At 49.8% G+C, this 21,986-nt stretch overlaps 1 protein-coding gene across 1 annotated transcript; it reads right to left on the reverse strand.

Moving 5' to 3' along the window:
* Positions 1-1,897: 1,897 nt before the first annotated feature.
* LOC117042450 lies at positions 1,898-20,783 on the reverse strand. The gene is made up of 6 exons (XM_033141996.1): positions 19,958-20,783; positions 17,863-17,971; positions 14,960-15,945; positions 6,579-7,463; positions 4,100-4,214; positions 1,898-2,576 (listed from the first exon to the last, which is right to left on the reverse strand). The coding sequence occupies exons 1-6, from the start codon at positions 20,690-20,692 to the stop codon at positions 1,912-1,914; spliced, it is 3,495 nt and encodes a 1,164-aa protein (XP_032997887.1). The 5' UTR covers positions 20,693-20,783; the 3' UTR covers positions 1,898-1,911.
* Positions 20,784-21,986: the final 1,203 nt, after the last annotated feature.

Here is a 21,986-nt window from a genome sequence, read left to right on the forward strand (position 1 = left end):
GTGCACCCCTGAGGAGGCAGGAACCAGGAGGGGCAGAATGGGGGTAGGGAGAGTCTGGCCCCTCCAGCCTCTGTTCTCTGTGCCCGGCTGGTTGTATTTTTGGCAGGCATTTGAACTGCCCCCCCCCCAATACCGGTGTTGGATTTGTGATCCCGGCCTACAGATCTCCATAGCAGGTGGGCAATGGGAGATTCGGCTTGCTCACCTGCTGAAGAGAGACGGCTGCTGGCCGTTAAGGGGCTCAGAAAGGAGAGGAATCCGAGAAGTCCCTCCCCCCCCCCTCAAACCACTGAGAAATACTGGTCTTGACCAGAGCAAGCGGCTGGATTAGCAGACAGTGAAAAAAAGGAACAGGAGGCATGATGGAAGCAGGGCCGGCTCACCCATTGGGCTTGGTGAGGCAGTCGCCTCAGGCGGCAGGCCGGAGATAAGCTGAGAGGGGTGGCGGATCTGCCCCCCCCGAAGTGCGCCACTTGCTGCCTCCTGCAAAGAGCGGGGATGCCTCGCCAGCACTGTATTTTCTCCCCTGCCACTTTCAGCACACAGGGGCTTTCGTGGTCTGCCTCCAGTCGCCTCAGGTGGCAGCGGAGCGCCATTTTCTGTTTTGCTTCAGGTGGCAACATGTCTTGGGCCGGCCCTAGATGGAAGGGAGCGTGTGGGGGGTGGGTGGGTAGTAAACTAGCACAAGGAAGATGACAGAAGTGGGGAAGGAGTCCGGCCTGCTACCTCCCACTGCCTCTTTCGGACCAGCACCCCTGTCAGGGACAGGCTGGATGAGCAGAGGTGAGGGACCAAGAGTCCCTCCCCCCGCCCTCCATGGAAAGTGCAGATGGAGAGGATTCGGCTCCTGGCTCCTGGAGGTGGGAAACCGGCCACCACTCCAGAAGAGGGGACGAGGTGGGAAATACTGGAGGCAAGGTGTTCAAGGGATAGTGAAGAGGCAGAATCAGACAGGTGCCGCAGCACAGGGCAGGGACGGGAGATAGACTTGGCAGTTCTCCCGCAGAGCCACTCTTTACAGCTTCTCTGCTGACAGCTTGGAGGTCCCTCCTGCCCCAGAACAAGGCATTTATTGCATGTTGTCAGGCAGACACAGAGAGGATCCCTTGGAGCTCACCGTAGACAGAAGGAGGGGGCCTGACACAGAGGGCCAGGCAGTGAAGGGGGAGCTACAGGCCAGTCCTTTAGAAGTCTCTGCTTGTTCTTTGTTCTGCTTTCCTTAATAAAGAAACTAACTGTACGTTAGCCAGTGTTTTGCTCTTTTTCTCTGATCTGCGAACGACCTGCTCTCCTTGTTGGTTCCCAGACATTCGCCCCCCCCTACCTGATCGATTGCTTTAGAAGGCAACAGAGGCTTTGGGGAACCTCTTTTTTGCCACAGCCCTCACTCAAAGAAGAAGAAGAAGAAGAAGAAGAAGAAGAAGAAGAAGAAGAAGAAGAAGAGAAGATGAGTTTGGATTTGATATCCCACTTTATCACTACCCTAAGGAGTCTCAACCAAACTGCGGGAGGCAGTGGAAGACAGGAGTGCCTGGCGTGCTCTGGTCCATGGGGTCACGAAGAGTCGGTCATGACTAGATGACTAAACAACAACAAAAGGAGTCTCAAAGCGGCTAACATCCTCCTTTCCCTTCCTCCCCCACAACAAACACTCTGTGAGGTGAGTGGGGCTGAGAGACTTCAGAGAAGTGTGACTAGCCCAAGGTCAGGCAGCAGCTGCGTGTGGAGGAGTGGAGACGCGAACCCGGTTCCCCGGATTACAAGTCTACCGCTCTTAACCGCTACACCACACTGGCTCCTTTGTAGTCTTGCTATATAGTCTGTAACCAGTTTTCGTTTAGTACAAACAAAACAACCCGCCAGTCCTCCCCCCCCCAAAAAAAACCGCCCAACCCACAGCCTGCCGACCTCTCAGTGGTGGTGCTTGATGAAGTTGGAGTTGTCGCTGAAGCGCTTGCCGCAGACGGAGCACTCGTAGGGCTTCTCCCCCGTGTGGATCCTCTTGTGGACGATGAAGTTGGAGTAGTCGTTGAAGCGCTTCCCGCAATCGGGGCACTTGTAGGGCTTCTCCCCCGTGTGGATCCTCTTGTGGCGGATGAGGCTGGAGCCCGTGTTGAAGCCCTTCCCGCAGTAGGAGCACTTGTAGGGCTTCTCCCCGGTGTGCACCCGCTGGTGGATGAGGAAGGCGGCCCGGCTGACGAAGCTCTTCCCGCACTCGGAGCAGTTGTACCACCTCTCGCCCGAGTGGATCCTCTCGTGCGCGATCAGGTTGGAGCGCCGCCGGAAGACCTTCCCACACACGTGGCAGGCGTTGTCCCTCTCGCCGGGGAGGAGGAGGAGGGTCCCCGGCTGCATGGCGCTCTCGTCCAAGTCCTCGTACGTCCCCTGGGAGTTGATGAACTTCCCCGCTTCCCGCTCCAGGCAGTTCCCACCGTACAGCACCTCGGAAGGCTCCCCTGGAACGGGACAGTGGGGGACGGTCTGTTCGACCCTTCCAGACAACATCCAACGTGGCTCCAGCTCTCCAGAAGCTTCCGGGTCATTCTTCTCCGGGCTGCACAACTTCTCGTCACCTGCTAGAAAGGGCAAAGGAACGGCGTTCATTAAGGGCAGGGGTAGCCCTCCAAATTTTTATAGAAACAAAGAATCGTAGGAGTTGGAAGGGACCACGTGGGTCATCTAGTCCAACCCCCTGCAATGCAATAGTCTTTTGCCCAATATGGGGCTTGAACCCATGACTGTGAGATAAAGAGTCTGTCATACACCAACTCCCATTAGCCCCCAGTGTGGTCGGTGGCTCTAGGATGAAGTCCTTTTCAATATGAAAATAATAATGATGATGATGATGATGATAATAATAATAAATCCCCACATATAGAAGAGTAGCACACAGGGAAATGGGCTCAATAACATAGATTTCTCCCTGCCATGCTGCTGTTCTGAGTACTGAGATTTGGGGTGGGGAGTTGTATCAAGGAGCATTCCATTTTGCGAGGAAGAATGTTTAACCGTGGAATGGGCTCCCTTGGGTGACGATGGACCCTCCATCATTAGGTTTTTAAACAGAGGTTGGTGCTGAATTATGGTGCTGGAGGAGACTCTTGAGAGTCCCATGGACTGCAAGAAGATCAAACCTATCCATTCTCAAAGAAATCAGCCCTGAGTGCTCACTAGAAGGACAGATCCTGAAGTTGAGGCTCCAGTACTTTGGCCACCTCATGAGAAGAGAAGACTCCCTGGAAAAGACCCTGATGTTGGGAAAGATGGAGAGCACAAGGAGAAGGGGACAACAGAGGACGAGATGGTTGGACAGTGTTCTCGAAGCTACTAACATGAGTTTGGCCAAACTGCGAGAGGCAGTGAAGGATAGGCGTGCCTGGCGTGCTCTGGTCCATGGGGTCACGAAGAGTCGGACACGACTGAACGACTGAACAACAACAACAAACAGAGGTTGGCTGGTCCTCCGTCCGGGATTCTTCAGCTGTGATTCCTGCAATCCAAGGTTGGACTGGATGACCCTTGGCGGTCCTTTCCAACTCTAAAACTTTATGATTCCAAGCTTCCCTCTGCCGCATTCCATACACACACAAACACATATGCACAGACAGAAGTGGCACACGGCAGCATTAGGCTGCCCTTCTTCCCTACTCACGAGAAAACAAGGACGGCATTGAGCTATCAGGCTTGGCAGGACGTCTCCCAAAGGACACAAGGGGGAGGAATCAGAGCAGAAGCACACACTGGACACTGAGCCAAGGGGGGTTTCGGAAGGAGGCGTGAGGGCCCTGACAGGGTGCTAGGGTCCTCCTGCCTCCTTTCCAAAGCCCAATTATCGCTTTCCCAGCTTTTGGCCTTGCACAGGGCACCATAGTACTCAAATAAGAGCCAAATGTCCCAAGTTCAATCCCCAGCATTTCCATGCAGGGCTGGAAGAGTTTTCCCTGCCCACCGAGCCACTGGCCATCAATGTTGACAATTATAAGCCAGGTAGACCGATGGAGCCTCCTGGCTCCCATGTCCCCAGTCACTGGGGTGCAAAGGAGGCCGTGACGACGCTCAGCTCGCCACCGAGCAACCACGAACCCTCAGAGATCCTTACACAGCAAAGGGGCGTCTCCTTCGCTTTCCTCCTTCATCCCTCCAAGCAGCGGCCTCTGCCAGGTGTTCAGAGGAGCCTTCTCTGCAGAGTCTTCCTCCGCAAACGGGCGGATTGCCTGAAAACAGAGAAGAGGATCCCGTTCAGGGGAGGCACAGTTGCCAAGGGGGCAGGAACAGGGGATGGATTCTCCCCACCACCACCTTGCCAGCAGCACATCAACAAAGGAGGAATCATGGTTGCAGGGGTTCACGCGCTACTGAACTCTCAAGATGGATTACTGCAGCACATTCCCCATGGGGCTGCCCTTGTGTTGGAGCAAACGTTTCTCCAAACAAGGAACTAATCTACGCTGGTGCCAGGGGCTGATCTGGATCGGAAGATTGGTGAATGCAATCACAGGGAGGGCTGCTCCTAACAAAAAAGGAAGGGGAATACCCCTGCCCCCTATTCTCAGTGTTTCCAGAAGCAGAGAAAGAGGCAGAGACAAAAGCTGCACAGTTGAGAGAGGAGCTACCCAGCTTTGAGATAGTAGCTAAGCAACCAGAAGGGAGGGAGCAGCTGGGTGATATATCAATCGAGAGTGGGGGGAGCTCCCTCCATCTCCCCAAACTCGGAAGTCTGAACGAGTCACAGAACAAAGGAGAACAGAGGAGGGATGTCCCGTTTGTGTGCTTCTTGCTGCGGAAGTGGGGAGGAGTCAGAGTAGGCCACTGCTATCCTCGCAGAGAGTTGCCACTCTGTGCTCACAACATGATACTGTAATAAAAAGACTATCAATCTACCAAATACTCATTAATTCTTATCGGTGTGTTACCAAGAAGGGAGAAGGGAACTCCCGTACTTGACAACTGGTGAGTTATAACGTTAAAAATGTGTTATAAAAATGTGACACTAGAGCAGTGGTCTGTCACCAATGGGAAATTGCATTGGGGTATAGAGAGAGTGGGTTTTTAAAATATATCATAGCGTTTTCCAGATCAGTGTAGACCAGGGGTCAGCAAACTTTTTCAGCCCACTGTCCCTCAGACCTTGTGGGGGGCCGGACGATATTTTGAAAAAATAATAATGAACGAATTCCTATGCCCCAGAAATAACCCAGAGATGCATTTTAAATAAAAGCACACATTCTACTAATGTAAAAACACGCTGATTCCCGGACCGTCCAGGGGCCGGACTGAGAAGACAATTAGGCCGCATCCGGCCCCTGGGCCTTAGTTTGGGGACCCCTGGTGTAGACAAAGAGTGCTTTCAAGCAAAAAGTCAGGCCGGCAACCCACTAGATGCCTAGATGGAGTAGTGGCAACACTAGCAGCCAAAACTAGCAGCCTGCTATTCTGGGCAGCCCTCAACAATTCAAGTGCATTGCTAAGGGAGGGGAAACCTAGGGAAAGAGGTTACAGCTCAAAGGGTAGAATATTTGCTCTCTGTGCAGACAGTCCCAATTTTAAGCCCTGGAATCTCAGGAGGGCTGGGAGAGAACCCCGCCTGAAACCTTGGAGAGGCACTGCCGTCAGAGTAGACAATGCGTAGCTAGAAAAACTAATGCCTGACTTGGCGCAAGGCATACTTCATTTGAGTCTAAATCAGCACTTTATAATATCCAGAATCGCAAGTCTTCCTCCTCCTCTTGCCTTCGTTTTCCTCTTGAGTCTTCTTCGCTCCCCACCCCCCTTGTCCCCTTTAAACCCATATGTGTTCTATTATTATTCTTCACAAAATGAGCCCGTTTGAATATACTATAAATATGTTAGTTTCAGCTGTAAAGTGTTTGGACACGCCTAAAACAAAATGAACCTATCTCTTTAAGATACCATTCTTATATCAGGTATATAAACCAGGAAATAGGCAGCATCAGGAGCCGTCTCAATCATGTGCTTGTAGCATTTGGCCACAGGAGCCCGTGTGGCTTCGTCTTCAAAACTATGATTTTTGTTATCACAACTATTTAGGTTAACTAGCCTGAGTTTAAATTACACAGAATATTTTGGGAGGACTCTCCCCCTACTGCTCGTTATTCTTTTGATTTAATGGCAACTTTCTGATTTCCCTCTGAGGAAACTGACGGAGTATCCAGTGAAACGAGGAAGAGCCGGCAGCTCGTTAGGGTTTCAGTTTAAGGTTTCAGTTTTGAGGGTTTTCATTTGAATAGTGTATATATATATATATATATATATATATATATATATATATATATATATATATATATATGTCTAATTTCACCAAGTTGTTAGGGGACCCTCACCCCAGTTTTCAGTTAAGTTTGAGTTATTTCTTTATCTCTTTATTATACTATTATACCTTTCCCTCGTTTTAGGGATTAGTCACGGCTGAGTATTTGATACTTTTTTCCTTGGTTATTTGCATCCCGTGATTGTCTTTCTGTTTTTTTCCCTTGAAACCCAAAGCTTGCCCATCCCCTCTTCCCAAGAAACCTCCTGTCCCCAGTGCCCTCCCCACCTCCAGGGCCAGCCACACTCACCTGCTGTTCTCCCACCTGCCCCTCGTTCTCCCGCTGCCTCAGCAGGAAGTCTTCCGCCAGGATCACCGCCTGGGTGCAGGTCTGGGGGCTGCACTCCCGGACCCAGCTCTGCATCTTCGTGGGCAGGATGGCCAGGAACTGCTCCAGGATGACCAGCTCCAGGATCTGTTCCTTGGTGTGCCTCTCCGGCTTCAGCCACTGGTGGCAAAGCCTCCGGAGGTGCCGGCAAGCTTCGCGGGGCCCTTCCGCTTCCTGGTAGCCGAACTGCCGGAAGAGGCGGCACTCTTCACGTGAGCTGGCAGCCTCCTGGGCCTTCCTGCAGTCTGACTTGTCTTTGGCCAGGAGGCCCCTCGCAGCCTGGGAGGCTCCTCCGCTCAGACCAGGCAGGGTTTGGGAGTCTGGCTCCCACCTAGGCCGCCGGCTGGTGTCAGCCATCCCGTCAAAAGGGGTCAGGGAAGCCTGCGCACTGTTTCTTGGGAGCTGCGGGCTTCCCCCGTCCGCATGGGGGGACTCCAAGGCCTTCAGGAACTCCTGCAGCTGAGATTCCCACCGTTGCTGCAGGCCTTTGCGGGGCTCCCGGATCGCTTCCTCAGGGACAGTTCTTTCCCAGAAATCCCGGATGCTCTCCGCACGGATGACACAAGGGCCCCTCCCTCCGCCTTTCCCCGCCTCGGGCCCCGCGGGGCTCTGCTCTCCCGCCCTCTTCTCTCGCTCGGCCTGCTGAAGACCTGGCGCCGACGTATCTCTGGACTCCGCAGCCATTTCCAACCCCCACCCCACCCTCGGTCGATTCTGTTGGACAGCCCTGGCAGCGCCACCAAGTCCTGAACTCTCAAAGCAAGAAAGTTGTGTGCAGGGGGAAGCAAATGCCGAACAGGCTGGCCCCTGAAACAGAGAAAAACCAGAGGCCAGAATCAGAGAAAACTTAAGTCAAGGACGGGCAGCCTTTTCCACCCAAAAGCCAGGTTCCCTCAGAGGTCATCCTTTGCTTGTTGCAGGTGGTCAGTGGACAGAGCCAGGACTGGTGATGGGCACAGGCAGAGGCAAATAATGTTATAGATAATTTAATCTGGAATAAAAACTGCCCAGCTTCCTATTCTTCCCGTGGCCAGCTCAGGTTAGAGTTCATAAAGCTACACATGTCTGCTCAGCAGTGCTGTCAAGTATCCCGTTTTCCCCGGGATTCTCCCTTATTTCAAGCAGTTTCCCGCTGCTCTCCCTTATTTTTTATTTCCCTTAAATTTCCCGTTTTTAATGGAAGCAGCTCCTCCCCTGCTGGCCAGGGACTGGGTGGGAAGACCTCGCCTACTTGGAGAGAAAAGCCTCAGCCCTCAAAGCAAGTGGGAGCCGTTTCCTGTGCTTACAGGGGGGTGTATTCCTCCCCCTGCATCAGCCCCTGTCCGTTGCCGCCGAGCCCCTCAGCCGGCCAATAGGGTTAGCTGGCGGGCGGAGCCTGGCTGCCTTTGAGCAGCTGCTGCTTCCTGTCCTGTTTTGATGGGATCAGACAAGAAGACAATGGGGCTCCATCACGCGAAGCCAGTGTGGTGTAGTGGTTAAGAGTGGTAGACTTGTAATCTGGGGAACCGGGTTCGCGTCTCCGCTCCTCCACATGCAGCTGCTGGGTGACCTTGGGCTAGTCACACTTCTCTGAAGTCTCTCAGCCCCACTCACCTCACAGAGTGTTTGTTGTGGGGGAGGAAGGGAAAGGAGAATGTTAGCCGCTTTGAGACTCCTTCGGGTAGTGAAAAGCGGGATATCAAATCCAAACTCTCTCTCTCTCCTCTTTGCTCCGCTCCGAGCCTGAGCCCGCTTGGAGTTTACATTGCTGCTCCGCCCAATTTTGCTTCTGGCTCCGCCCACCACTGACATGTGACTGTCCCCGGGATAGGTGAGACTGCTGATCCCTTATTTTCAAATCCGAAACTTGACAGCTATGCTGCTCAGGAGTAAGCCCCACTGGGTGCACTGGGATTCTCAGAAAAGCACATCAATGCCTTTTTTTTTTAAGTTCAACAGGAAAAAAAGCTACTGTTCTGGAGAATTTAAGAGCATAAGAACAGTCCAGATCAGGCTGATGGCCCATCTAGTCCAGCATCCTGTTTCCCACAGTGGCCAGCCAGATGCCTGTTTGAAACCTGCAAGCAGCAGGATCCAAGCAAACAGGACCCACTAGTAGTTTCAAGCAACTGACTGTGGAGGCAGACAATAGGCATCATGGCTGGCAGCCTTTTCCTCCATGTTTAGAGGCAATCAGTGTGGCCAAGGATTTTGAAAATAAGTCCTATGGAGAACCCTCGAAAGAGCTGATACCACAGTCACACCATCCATTTAAAGCACAAAGCTTCCCCCAAAGAATCCTGGGACCTGCAGTTCTCCCCTCACAGCACAGCAATCCCCAGCACCCTAAATGAACTACAGTTCCCAGAATTCTTCTGCAGGGGGAGCCAGGAGCTTTAAATAGTGCGGTGTGCATCAGTTAGCCTTGAGAAAACAAGGCAACCTCTTCAAACACCTGAGAAGCTGACCCATAGAAAAGGGGAGGACTAGATCTAATGGGATCAGGTTATAGGAGGGCTGATTGCAGCTGAAGGACAGGAAGAACTTCTTGATGGTAAGAGCAGTCGCACAATGGGACCAATTCCTAGAGAGGCTAGTGCGCTCCCTCCGGCTGGAGGTTTTCAAGCAGAGGTTTCCGGTTGGGAATAATCTAGTTCTGGGTTTCCTGCTTCAAGCAGGGGAATTGAACTAGATGGCACACAAAGCTCCTCTCAACTCTATGATTCTCGACTCCTAAATAACCTTCTAATAATAGAAGGGGAGACGTGGCTATCCAATTCCTCTAGACTATGCAGAATTTTATGAATGTCACTCCTTATTTTTATTTACTACTGAATTTTGAATGAATAAAACTCTGTTTACCCATAGGTCAACCCAATATAAATACAGCAAACCATCATTTTAATCTATTCAGCAAACAAATGCATACAAGAAACAGATCTCCAAGATCTCTTTCCCAGTTACTCAAGAGTCAGTTCAGAACCTAAGTATCTATGTAGATCCAACTTTCACTACTCACAACCCTTGGATGTTTATGTTTATTTGAGAGCTATGTTCATCTCCACTAGTTCTTCCAAGGATAGCTGTCTGGCTTTGCTGCCCAACTAATTTCTACCAAGATATAATGCAGGGCTCAGAAAACCTGTGACTCCTGCTGCTTTTTGGACTGCAACTTTCATCTGCCTCAGCAGCCTGGCCAATGATCCGGGGTGATGGGAGTTGTGGTCCAGCAATATTTAGAGGAGCACAGGCTCCACATCCCTACTATAGCATCATGGAAGTGAAAAGGGCATGTGGGTCATCTAGTCCAACCCCCTGCTAGGTGCCAGAAATCCAGAACTAGAACTTTCCCCCAAAATATGGGTGCCCAGCCTCTGCTTGAAGACTTCTAGTGACGGAGACCCCACCACTGCTCTAGGTATATACAGGGTGAGTCCTTTAAAAGAGGCCCCGTGGATACAGAGTACACATGTTCCACGGGGCCTCTTTTAAAAGACTCACCCTGTACAAACCTGCTTTATCCCGAGTCAGATCGTTGGTCCGTCTAGCTCAGTGTTGTCTAAACATGCCAGCAGCAGCTCTCTGTGATATTCCCAGCCCTACCCGAAGATAATCAGGGTTCAAAGCTGGGAACTTCTCCATGCAAAGCAGATGCCCTTCCCTGCTGTAACTGGTTCCATTTTCAAACCAGGAAATCTGCCCCACTGCCAATGGGTGCCTCTGAATGCCATTTGCTGGGAATCACAAGTGGGGGAGAGCAGTGCTGTCGCACTCGGGTCCTGGTTCTGGGCTTCTCAATGAGGATACTGGTTAGCCCCTGTGAGCACAGGATGGGCCCTTTGACCTGATATTATGTTCCTGCGCTACACTACCTCCAGAGTTTCTCCTGGTGTGTTTGAGAGCCGTACCCTGAACCTGCTGGTGTCCACACCTTGTACCCCCTGGCCAGGGTCCTTCCAAGCCCTCCTGCAACCCCACTGCAAATGTGCCCACATCCTCCTTTAAGCGCAGCGCCCAGAGCTTACCAGCAGCATCTGCACGCGTGAAGTCTGAGGGCTTTTATATTAATTAATTTGCTTATTGCCTTGATCAAACAGCACAGAGGGAGAAAAGTGCACCACCTTCTGCAAATCAAGCAGTTTTCATAAGGCAGAGGAGCAGGAGTTAAAGGGAGAAGTTGGCAACCCTCTGAGCTTGGAAAGTAGCCCCCCCACCCCTCTGCTGCCTTGGGCTTCCTGCCCATTTCCCACCTCCCACCCTGGATCCCTCCCCCCACAATTGCCCCCCGAAGAGGATCACTTACCCCCTCCACCCCAACTCACCTGATCTCCCCCTCCCCAGGAACAAGCACGGAAGGATCTGGGAAATTCAAAGGCCACTTAGCCACGGTGGGCGGGGCAGGAAGTGACCGCCACTGTTTACATCCCGCCCTCCGGCCACAACATCCGGTCCGCTCTAGGAAACCAAACTGCGCCTCTTGTTCATTTTAACCCCTTGTTGTTTAGTCGTGTCCGACTCTTCGTGACCCCAGGCGTTCCTTAGAAAGCGAATAATTCAATTAAATGAAATACAAAGCGGGGTTTGCTGCTACTGGTGGCTGAAATACATTCTTCCCGGCAGCTCTGGAATTATGAGCTGCGAGAGAGAACGACGCAGGGCCTCTTTTTGGGGTGTATAGGAAGCCTGCTTGTGCCGGCCAGAATCCTTGTCTGCCTAGCCCAGTGTTGCCTGCTCTGGCTGGCAGCAGCGCTCCAGGGTGTCAGGCGGAGAAGGGAAGGGCTGGGAGCCGTAGGGCGGGAGAAAAGCCTTGCTTCTGGGGCTGCCCCCGGGCATCTGTTCGGTCCCTGTGAGAACCAGATGCTGGACCGGCAGGGTTGCCTTTGGCCTGATCCAGGGGGCTCTTCGTACGCCTTTTCTATGCTCCCCCTTCTGATATTTCAATTTGATTGATTGAATTTATACACCACCCTTCATCCGAAGATCTCAGGGCAGTTCACGGCATAAAAATATAAAAATAATGCCCTTCTTAAACAATTGCACTGTGAGTCCGAAAAAGCTGGATGTCTCTGTTGTAGCAACCGCCTTCCCATTCATCTGTCCCCTGTTGGCTGCGGCCACTGTCATTTATATAAAGGGCGAAGGACCTGTGGTCCTCAAGATATTATTGGACTCCCCATTCCCATCATCCCTGATCATTGGCTATACTGGTTTTAGCTGACGGGAGTTCCCCAAGATCTGGAAGGCCACAGGTTCCGCATCCCTGTGTTAACTGCATCCCCTCTGGATTCTCTCTTGGTGGCAGTACCTTTTTAAATTTACGTATCAAAACCTTGAGAGTCCTGGGATCATAGATGTCATGTATTGGGTTTAATGTGAGAGCTGGACCATCAAGAAGGCTGATCGCCAAGAATTGATGCTTTTGAATTATGGTGCTGGAGGAGACTCTTGAGAGTCCCATGGACTGCAAGAAGATCAAACCTATCCATTCTCAAGGAAATCGACCCTGAGTGCTCACTGGAAGAACAGATCCTGAAGTTGAGGCTCCAGTACTTTGGCCACCTCATGAGAAGAGAAGACTCCCTGGAAAAGACCCTGATGTTGGGAAAGATGGAGGGCACAAGGAGAAGGGGACGACAGAGGATGAGATGGTTGGACAGTGTTCTCGAAGCTACTAACATGAGTTTGGCCAAACTGCGGGAGGCAGTGAAGGATAGGAGTGCCTGGCGTGCTCTGGTCCATGGGGTCACGACGAGTCGGACACGACTGAACAACAACAACAACAGCAACATGATTCTAACCAATCGTAGAAGCGTAGGTGGACGAAAGTTCCAATGGCAAGCACTGTCAACTGTCAACTGCCAACTGGCACTTCTGGCTGGGGTTTTCAGTGTGTTCTTGTTTAATATGTGAGTGAGCTGTTGAATAAACGAAGTTGCATTGGGCTTCTGACTTTTCCTGAATATTTAATATTGGCTACGAGGATGGGATACATGAGCTCCCGCTAGCTACCAGAGGCCTGAGACTGCAACGCAGCACAGCCGCCTGCCGCCTCACAGTAATCGCAACAACACCGCCATGATGGACTCAGCAAGAAGCCCCGGAAACGAGACCGCGCCTGCCGTGTCTTCGCAACCACCCATAATCGCACAAGCAACTACTTCAGGTCTGAGGATGGCCACCAGTCATAGTCGGCCGCCACCGGACTTCGATATGAGCCATCCTGCAGAATGGCCGCAGTGGCTCCGCCGAATAAGGAGCTACGTCCGACTACAAGGCTTCACTAGGGAGGAAGACAAGGTGGATGTGCTATTGACGGTGCTGGGAAGTTTCGCCATCACTACTGGAAGGTCTGATGGCACCCAGGGACATAGAAGCCTGCACTTTCGATGAGCTGACACAGGCTATGACAAGACACCTCGCGCCACAGCCAACTAAGAACCACCGCCGCTACGACTTGGCGCACAGAGTGCAACAAGCGCAAGAGCCAGCGAGTGAATACATCACCGCGCTCCGGGCGATTGCGATGTATTGCCAATTCGCTGACATCGAGGAACGACTTCTCGAAAGGTTCATCAATGGCGTGTGAGACAGCCATCTTCGCCGCAAGCTGCTGGCAAAAGATGACATCACAATGATGGAAGCAATAAGTATGGCCACAGCCTTTGAGAAGGATAACACCCACGAGGCAGCCTACAGCCCACATGCCGAAAGGAGAACTCACCGCATACAGCGAGACCGGTCATTTCCCGTAGATTCCCACAATGAGGATGTCCACCGAGCTTCGGACCGATCCGACCGACACCACAGCTCCCAAGCTACGAGCACATTGTCGAACCAGCGATCATCTGACGCACCTCGAGGGACCTGCGCCAGCTGTGGAGAAAACCACGAGCGGCGGACATGCAGGTTTCTGGACGCCACATGTCGCCACTGAAGACTGGATCACCCACTCGGGCACAGGAACCACGGCGGTCCCAGCGGGAGCAGAAAAGGCCAGCACACCTTGATGACTATGTTTGTTCCTTTTGTTAGGAAGTTGGGGGGAGGAGTGTTATGTATTGGGTTTAACACATGTTATGATTCTAACCAATCGTAGAAGCGTAGGTGGACGAAAGATCTAATGGCAAGCACTGTCAACTGCCAACTGGCACTTCTTGCTGGGGTTTTCAGAGTGTGTTCTTGTTTAATATGCGAGTGAGCTGTTGAATAAACGAAGTTGATTTGGGCTTCTGACTTTTCCTGAATATTTAATAATAGACTTGGGGAGGGATCCTCAAGGGCCATTTAGTCCATCCTCCTGGCAAGGCAGGGGCAAGCCACAGCTACAGCATCCTGGCTAAGTTGGCATCTGGCCTCTAACAGAGGAGAGCTCGGCACCTGCCAAGATGGTATTTTTCACTGTCAAAAGTAGCACTTACATTTCAGCAAGTTTCCCCAAATGTTAAGTCAAAATTTCTCTTTTTGTTGGTATTTGAACCCGTTGGTTTGGATTCTACCCCCTGCAGCATACATGGAGGAGCCTTCAAGGTTCCAGATGTTGCTAAACTGCAAATCCTATCATCCCTGACCTTTGGCCATGCTTACTGGTGACATTTGAAGTGCCTAAGGTTCTCCATACCTGCTGTAGAGTAATAAATAAATAAATAAATTCCCTTGTGAGTTCCTTCCAAAGTTTCCCTCTTCCCCCAAGCATAGAAAAAGATAACACATTTATAACACATTTGGTAAGTTTCTGGTTTGCTTACAACCTCTTACAACCAACTTTCTTACAACCTCTTACTTACAACCAAGAACAAATTTAGTTGGTCTTAAAGGTGCTACTGGAAGGAATTTTTTATTTTGTTTTGTTTTAACCTCTCTGAAGTTTAGATTCATGTGCTTCAGAACAGATTGCACAGGCAGTTACAAAGTTCCTAAATTATGGGTATATGAACTCACAAATGTCTTCTTAGAGCCATGCAGTCTGAGCTTGGATTAACAACAACAACAACAACAACAACAACAACAACTTACTACTACTACTACTACCACCACCACCCATCAAACTCAAGGAGTTTTACAAATAAAAATCCAAAGGATGGGGGCGGGGAGCATGTAAGCCCAAGGTTTCCTGTGGTTCGTTTCTGTCACCATAAAGTATAAGTTTACGATAAAGTAAGTGTCCAAATAACTGCTAGCAAAACTAGCAGGGTGGAATCTGAAAAAAAAGACTACAAGCACCCTTTTCGTTTTCCAAAATGCTTCATCATCTTTATTTTATTTACATTTTTTAAATTTGTCACATTCCAAACAACGCTCTGGTGCAGATTGTGATTTTATTTTCATTTTTCAGAAGGGGCATTGCTGAGGCTCAGAGACAGAGGCTCTCCCCAACTCACAGAATTGGTCCACGGCACTGGGGGCTTGTCCCCCAAGCGGGGTCTCTTATCTGCCCCCAAGACGGAGACGGTGTTTTTCCGGGCTTCCAAACACTTCAGAGTCTTGTCCCCGTTATGGATCCTCTCGTGTCGAATGAGCGTTGACTGGTGACTGAAGTTCTTCCCGCACTCTGAGCATTTGTAGGGCTTTTCGCCCGTGTGAGTCCGGTTGTGCGCGATCAGAGACGACCGGTCGCTGAAGCTCTTCCCGCAGTCGGCGCACGAGTATGGCTTCTCCCCCGTGTGGGTCCTCTTGTGGGTCGTCAGGGTGGAGCGGTCACTGAAGCTTTTCCCACAGTAGGGGCACTTGTAGGGCTTCTCGCCGGTGTGGATCCTCTCGTGCTTGACCAGGTGGGGCCTCTGGCTGAAGCTTTTCCCGCAGTCCGAGCACTTGTAGGGCTTCTCCCCGGTGTGAGTCCTCTCGTGCAAGATCAAGTGTGACCGCTGGCTGAAGCTTTTCCCACAGTCCAAGCATTTGTATGGCTTCTCCCCGGTGTGGATTCTCTGATGAGTGATAAGGACGTTCCTGCGGCAAAAGGTTTTCCAGCAAACCGAACATTTGTACTGGGACTCGCCCGTCAGTGTCCTCTCATGCACTATGAGATCGGACCTCAGCCTGAGAACTTGCCCCAGCTGAACCCCTGCGTTTTCCCGCTCACCTTTCAGGGCGGCTGGCTGTGGCACGATGCTGTCGTCAAGGTCCTCGTACCCACCCTGAGAATTAATGAATTTCCCGCCTTGTGCTTCTGGTTTGTTTCCTTGCAGGCTCTCAGAGTCCTCCGCTTGGCCAGCGATGTTTTGCTCGTCTTCCCTTGACAATGCTACAAACGGCTCTAGTTCCTCAGGGTTGCCTGGCTGATTCCTCTCCTTCCGACGTGTCCCAGCAGAACATGCTAGAGTGGGGGAAATAATCCAAAAATTATCCTCTGCTAAAAGAAAAAGTGGGTGAAAATCAGGCTCAAGACAGGAAAGAAGTGCATGCCCTCCCACCAAATGTCAAGGAAATAAACAACTATCTGGCTTTTAGAAGACATCTGAAGGCAGCCCTGTTTAGAGAAGTTTTTAATGTTTGATGTTTTATTGTGTTTTTGATATTATGTTGGAAGCTGCCCAAAGTGGCTAGGGAGGCCCAGCCAGATGGGCGGGATATAAGTAATAAGGTGGGATATAAGTAATAAATTATTATTATTATTATTATTATTATTATTATTATTATTATTACTCTGGAAAAGACAAAGTTAACTTCTCATCACCAGCTGCCCATGACTCACTTTGGGACAATCCGTTAAGATGAAGAGCAGAAGACTGATGTAATAATTTCTAAACGATTGACAATGTTTATTATTTATATTGCATGAACTGTTTCTGACAGGGTTGGGGGTATGTGAGGTTCATTCATTATATGTATTTTTAGAAACTTGCCTGGGGGGCGGAGAGATTTGGAAAAAAACCATCAGCTTTTCAGGGTTTCTTCTCTCCTTCCCCCTGATGCCGTTTGCAGATCCTACTAATGTCTCAGGAGATGATAAACTCACCTTCACCGAAGGGGTTTTTGTGTGCGTGTAATGAAGATTTTATACTTGAAAATTTTAAACTTAAACGACAACATAGATAGCACAGGCAAAGTACCCGGTACGTCAGCTCAGTGCACACAACAGTATTTGACACAGGATTTCAAAGCAGTACATAAATTTGGAGGTCCTTAATCAGTTTTGCAACTTGTCCTTTGACACACACTCTCAGCTCAGAGCTACACATTTAAGCAAGTAAGAGATATCATTTAGTTTCCCAAAAAATGTTTTAGCTGATACAAATTTTGTTACCTTAAGGAGTTAAAAATGTTCATAAATACTAATAAAAATATATGGGCCCTGATGGCACAAAATTAGACCAGGATGAACATGTCCTCTCAGATTAGCTGATTATATAGACAACAACAACAATAATAACAATAACAATAGCAATAATAAGTTTTATTTATGCCCTGCCCTTCCCAGCCAAAAACTGGGCTCAGGGCGGCTAACACTAATTAAAACCACAGCAAAAACATAAAAACAATCAATTTAAAATACAGATTAAAATACAAATTTGAAAATTCAAAATTAAAACTGCAGTCTCATTTTCAAATAGCCCACCAATAAAAGAATGAACCATAAGTATCAAACAGAAACCAACCCAAAGGCCAGGTGGAACAGCTCCGTCTTGCAGGCCCTGCGGAAAGATGCCAAATCCCGCAGGGCCCTGGTCTCTTGTGACAGACTGTTCCACCAAGTCGGGGGCCAATACTGAGAAGTCCCTGGCCCTAGTTGAAGCCAACCTAGCATCCTTGTGGCTCGGGACCTCCAAAAGATTATTATTTGAGGACCTTAAGGTCCTACATGGGACATACCAGGAACTGGTGCTGGATCACATGTGTGAGACATTCGGTTTTTATTTTTATGGCTAGCGGCCTCAAAAGCTGGAAGCAGGCTGGGCATCTCTGGACTTCTGAGAGGGCCTAATGAGAATACAGTGGTAACTTGGTAGTCGAACGCTTTAGCTGTTGAACAAATCGGCACCCGAACGTTTGCAAACCCAGAAGTGAGTGTTCCTGCAGCCAATCAAACGCTGCACCTTGGTTTTCAAACCGCTTTGGGAGTCAAACGGACTCCCGGAATGGATTAAATTCGAGAACCAGGGTACGACTGTATCTGGTTTCGCCACCCATTCTCCCAGCTGCAGCTTCAACATTCCCTTTTGCGATTTCAGATCACCAAATTTTCAAAAAATAAAAAAGAAGACAAAAAAATAAATAAAGACAAAAGCCTTACCAAGCAAGGTGGCATCTCTGTTGGCCTCTTGCTTGATCTCCCTGAATTGAGGCCTCGGCCAGGTATCTGGTGGAGTCTGTTCCGCCTCAGGGAAGGCCCGTACCGCCTCCTTGAACAGCACATAAGACAGAAACAGTGAGGGTCTCACTTTAAAAAAAATAAAAAATAAAATACCTGCACTCAGAATGTCATGTTAAGATCTAAAAATGCCTACCCATCCTCTTATTTCAGGGCCAAGCTACACATTGTGTTGAAAACTAGCCTGCTTAACTGGCCTACATTTATTTCGGAGGAAAAAATTGGCTGCAGGCCCTCCGATCACATCTGCGTCCCAGATTGGAGGACCCGCAGCTCGCTTTTCCTTCAAACGAAAAGCAGGTGCCATGTTTCTGTTGACAATCACCCCTGCCCTCTGCCCAACGAGGATTGTTGTTTCTCAATTTGATTCTTTTACATAGTTTTGTATGTTTTGTGGAATTTTATGCATTGTGACTTGCTGTTATTTTTATCTATATATATAAAAATGTTCCCATTGCGTGTACGCCGGAAACCTATGTTCTCCGTAACCACTGCACCAAACAACATCAAATTAGGACAAAGTGTAACTTGACCATCAAGGAAGGATCTGACATAATATAAATAAATAAAAACCACACCTGTCATACCTAAAATAAAGGATAAGGGGGGGGGGGGGAAACGGCGCACCTATTATACCTCACCAGCAAAAGGAATGAAGACTCCAACAGCATCCAATAGAAAGGCGGATTGCCTGCTGACATCATCAGAGCCCGCAGTAGGCCTCCATAAGGTGCCCAGTGCCCTCACTTAAAATGACCGCTGCACACTCACGGGCATTTTAAAATTTCCCAAGTGCCCTCACCTAAAATGGCTGCCGCAGCTTCACATGTTCAACACACACAGTCCCAAGTGATCAATATCACCGACCAATGTGTTGTTTTATGTAAAATGAATCTCTGGGTTATTTGTGGGGCATAGGAATTCGTTCATTCACATGGTCTGAGGGACAGTGGACCGGCCCACGGCTGAAAAAGGTTGCTGACCCCTGCTCTAGAGGGACAGGGAAGAACGAAAACAGGAGCTTCCAGAATACTCTCGGAGTTAGAATTTTAAAAAGCAAAAAATCCCACAGCAACGCGGGGCCGGGCCAGCTAGTTGATTATACTTTAGTAATTCTTTGTTGTAACTGGTAAGTGTAAACTGTTTAATTATTATTTGCTGGTATTTAATTTTACTATTATATTCTAAACAATTATTGAATATTTGATATAAGCTGTTTATTTTAAAGTTACTGTGACTTTTTGTGTTGGATCAGCTCATTATTTATGTGTGTGAACTTTGCTGTCTATTTTGTTGTTTCTTCAGCTTGTAAACTGCCTTGTGTATGGTAATACAGAAAGCCGGTATGCAAATTAAAAATGAAAATGTTATTAAATCCTGGCTAAAAGGTAAAGGTAAAGGGACCCCTGACCATTAAGTCTAGTCGCGGACGACTCTGGGGTTGCAGCGCTCATCTCACTTGCTAGTTCCCCCTAAAAGTTACACCAGTAGTGTGGCCCACAAGTAGCCCTTTTTGCAGTTGAGTTCACTCTCTGAATCGAGTCTGAAGAAGTGTGCATGCACATAAAAGCTCATACGAAGAACAAACTTAGTTGGTCTCTAAGGTGCTACTGGAAGGAATTATTATTATTATTTATTTTGTCTCTGAATTGATGTAGAGTTCCCTGGGACCGACTGCTACACCACTCTGGGAACTGCAGCTCTGTGCAGGCAGTCTCCTAACAACACTCAGCACTCTAAATAAACTACAGTTCCCAGGAATTTTGGGGGAAAGCCATGACTGTTTAAAGTGGCACAAGAGGGTTTTAAATGCATAGAGCGGATGCGGCCTTATGGTTTGGTACAAAGCCACTGGAACGAACCATATTAGTGCTGTAGCTCAGAGCATCTGTGTTGCATGCAGGAGATGGGAATGTCCTCTGCCTGTAAACCCTGCAGAGCCCCTGCCAATCTGTGTAGACAATACTGACCTGGCTCTGACTCGGTATGGGCCGTTTATCACGTTAAATCCTCTCACCTTCCCTCCGGGTCTCTCGTCCTCCTGCTGCCTCAATAGGAACTCCTCTGCCAGGGCAACGACTTGGGCACAGGTCTCCGGGCGACATTCCTTGACCCAGCTCTGCATCTCCGGGGGCAGGACAGCCAGGAACTGCTCCAGGATCACCAGCTCCAGGATCTGCTCCTTGGTGTGCCTCTCTGGCTTCAGCCACCGGTGGCAAAGCTCCCGGAGCCGGGTGCAAGTCTCTCGAGGCCCCTCCTGGTAGCCGAACTGCCGGAAGTGTTGCCGCTGTGTGTCAGGACCAGCCTCCTCCTCCTTCACTTTCCCCCTCTCTCTCTCCTCTTTGGCCAGCAGGTTGTTGCCTTCTCTTCCGGGATGTGGCAGGAAAGGGACCTGGCGTGGCCTGGAGTCACCCGGAGACAGGCCAGCTTGGGCCTCATCCCGCAACGCCAAGGTCCGCTGGTGCGGGTTTCTCCCGTCGGAGTGGGAAGACTCCATCGCTCTGAGGAATTCCTGCAGCTGGGCTTCCCATGGCTGCTGAAGCCCCTTCTGTGGCTCCTGCTTGACGTGGCCCGACACGTTTCTCTCCCAGAATTCCCTCATACTCCCATCCTGCATGGCACGAGAGTCTTTCCCGAGGCCTTTTCCCACTTCGGCTGGGTCCGGCTCCGGCTCCTCCACTTTCATCCTCTGTTTTAGTACAGCACCGGGCGGTAGGCTCAAGGTCAACGTATCTCCTGGCTCGGTGGCCATTTTCCTTTTTCAAGCCAATGGCGGGCGAAGCTCGAGCTGCGGCTAGCCAGTCCCACAAAAAGGTTTTGCTGCAAAAGGCGGAAAGAAAAAAGAATCCAGGTGCTTCAGAGGAAAGAAAGGAGTGCCCAGAGAAAGATTTTTCGTCCTCTTAGCCACAAAGAATCAGATGTGGGTAAACTTTGGTTCTCCAGACGCTCCTGAACTACAACTTCCCTCATCACTGGCCATCGGCCAACGTTTTCTGGGGCTGATAGGAGTTGTGGTGCAGCAACATCCGGAGAGACAAAGTTCCTTCTCCTGTCATGCACAAAGGCATTTGGAGGGTGGAATCAGAAGCCTAATAAATTAGATCTGCCTGTGTACGTCTGCTTCATAAAAGGTAAAGATACCCCTGAGCATTAGGTCCAGTCGCGGACGACTCTGGGGTTGTGGCGCTCATCTCGCTCTATAGGCCGAGGGAACCGGCGTTTGTCCGCAGACAGCTTCCGGGTCATGTGGCCAGCATGACAAAGCCGCTTCTGGCGAACCAGAGCAGCGCACGGAAACGCCGTTTACCTTCCCGCCGGAGTGGTACCTATTTATCTACTTGCACTTTGACGTGCTTTCGAACTGCTAGGTGGGCAGGAGCTGGGACCGAGCAACGGGAGCTCACCCCGTCGCGGGGATTCGAACTGCCGACCTTCTGATCGGCAAGCCCTAGTCTCTGTGGTTTAACCCACAGCGCCACCCGCGTCCTTCATAGCTCCTCATAATAAGAGTTTGCCTGCTGGATCAGGTCAAGGGCCTATCTAGTCCAGGATCCTGTTTTCACAGGGGCTGACCTTAGGTTCCAATGGGAAACCTGCAAGCAGGACCCGAGCACAAAAGCACTCTCAAACTCCTGCGGTTTCAGAAACAACCGGTATTCAGAAGCATTTCTGCCTCCAGCCTTTACAGCTAGTAGCACAGATAAGATTTCTCTTCCCTGAATTTGTCCAATTCTCATTTAAAGCCATCCAAGCTGGTTGTCATAACCAGAGTTTGAGGATGATGTTGATTACTACTACTATTACTACTACGACTACTATTCATTATCCTCGTCTACTGGAAATATTATTGTTCAGATGGACTATATGGAGCTTGCTGAACGGACCAGGAAACTCCGAGACCAGAGGGACAATGCAGTGGAGAAAGACTGGAATAAATTTAAAGTAAATTTAAAGAATTATGCTAAGATTTCTATTTAAAACCATCAGGAAGAAACAGATAGGCAGCAGCAGGTATGGAAGTTAGACAAGAAGTAGTGATAGATGAA

The sequence above is a fragment of the Lacerta agilis genome, chromosome 2 (assembly GCF_009819535.1).
Source record: "Lacerta agilis isolate rLacAgi1 chromosome 2, rLacAgi1.pri, whole genome shotgun sequence".
NCBI lineage: Eukaryota > Metazoa > Chordata > Lepidosauria > Squamata > Lacertidae > Lacerta > Lacerta agilis.